The sequence below is a fragment of the Trichoplax adhaerens genome, genomic scaffold (genome assembly GCF_000150275.1).
Source record: "Trichoplax adhaerens TRIADscaffold_36 genomic scaffold, whole genome shotgun sequence".
NCBI lineage: Eukaryota > Metazoa > Placozoa > Uniplacotomia > Trichoplacea > Trichoplacidae > Trichoplax > Trichoplax adhaerens.
In genome coordinates, this window is record NW_002060976.1 from 220,374 (window position 1) to 221,299 (window position 926).

At 35.1% G+C, this 926-nt stretch overlaps 1 protein-coding gene across 1 annotated transcript; it reads left to right on the forward strand.

The window, feature by feature from the left end:
- Positions 1 to 581: 581 nt before the first annotated feature.
- TRIADDRAFT_6910 (uncharacterized protein) lies at positions 582 to 926 on the forward strand (the record flags this gene model as incomplete). The annotated part of the gene is made up of 1 exon (XM_002118051.1): positions 582 to 926. A coding segment is annotated over one exon (345 nt), but the record flags the coding sequence as incomplete, so codon positions are not given.

The following is a 926-nucleotide window of genomic DNA, read 5'->3' on the forward strand; positions in this document are numbered from 1 at the left end:
CAAATCATAGCACACTCCAACCAGCAAATGTTTCGTCACGATATGAAATTTATAAGATTTTCAATATCCTTTATGCTATTATTTCAGCCTTAGGCATGACAGGTAACGTTCTTGTATGCTGTATTGTTACTAAAACTAGGACCTGTCAATTTCAATCCACCGAAATGTTTATACTGAGCTTGGGAGTTACTGACATGCTTGCTAATCTGGTCGTTATCTTTTTGCCGGATTTAATAATACCGAATAGTTTATATCCGTATCCTATAAAACATCTTGCATTTTTTTGCCCATTTATTGGTTCTCAATACCTTTTATTTTATTTTGGATTTACATCCCTTTATACGATGATGGCAATAAGTTTTGAACGCTGGTGTGCTATTGCTTTTCCTTCTCGATATCGGTCTATATTCAAAGCTACCAACGTCAAAATTACAGTGGCTTGCATCTGGATATTAGGTTTGCTATTGCCAATTGACAATTTACTTAGATATGTGGAGAATAAAAACGGAAGTACACCATGCCATTTTATCTTGCTAAGTAATGATCAATCTTTGGATTTAGCAGTTTACTTAACATTGGAAATTACTCGGGTATTTTTACCAGCTGCAATAATTATTCTTATTTATTGTGATTGTGCCAGGCGTATTTGGTCTACAACAGTTCTTCGTCAGTCGAGCATAAGATCAAACAGGGACGTAAAAATTCGCAAAAGAGTAACATTAATGGTGTGTACATCCGCCATCGTATTCTTAATGTGTTGGCTACCAAATGAAATCTACTTCACTTTAATCAATTTTGGTTTGGCAAGATTAGAATCCGTTGGACATCGATCAGCAAAGACGTTGATAATTTTAAATTCATGTCTTAATCCATTTATCTACTTTGCTACAAATTCCAAATACCGATTGGCTATCAGGCAGGCGTTT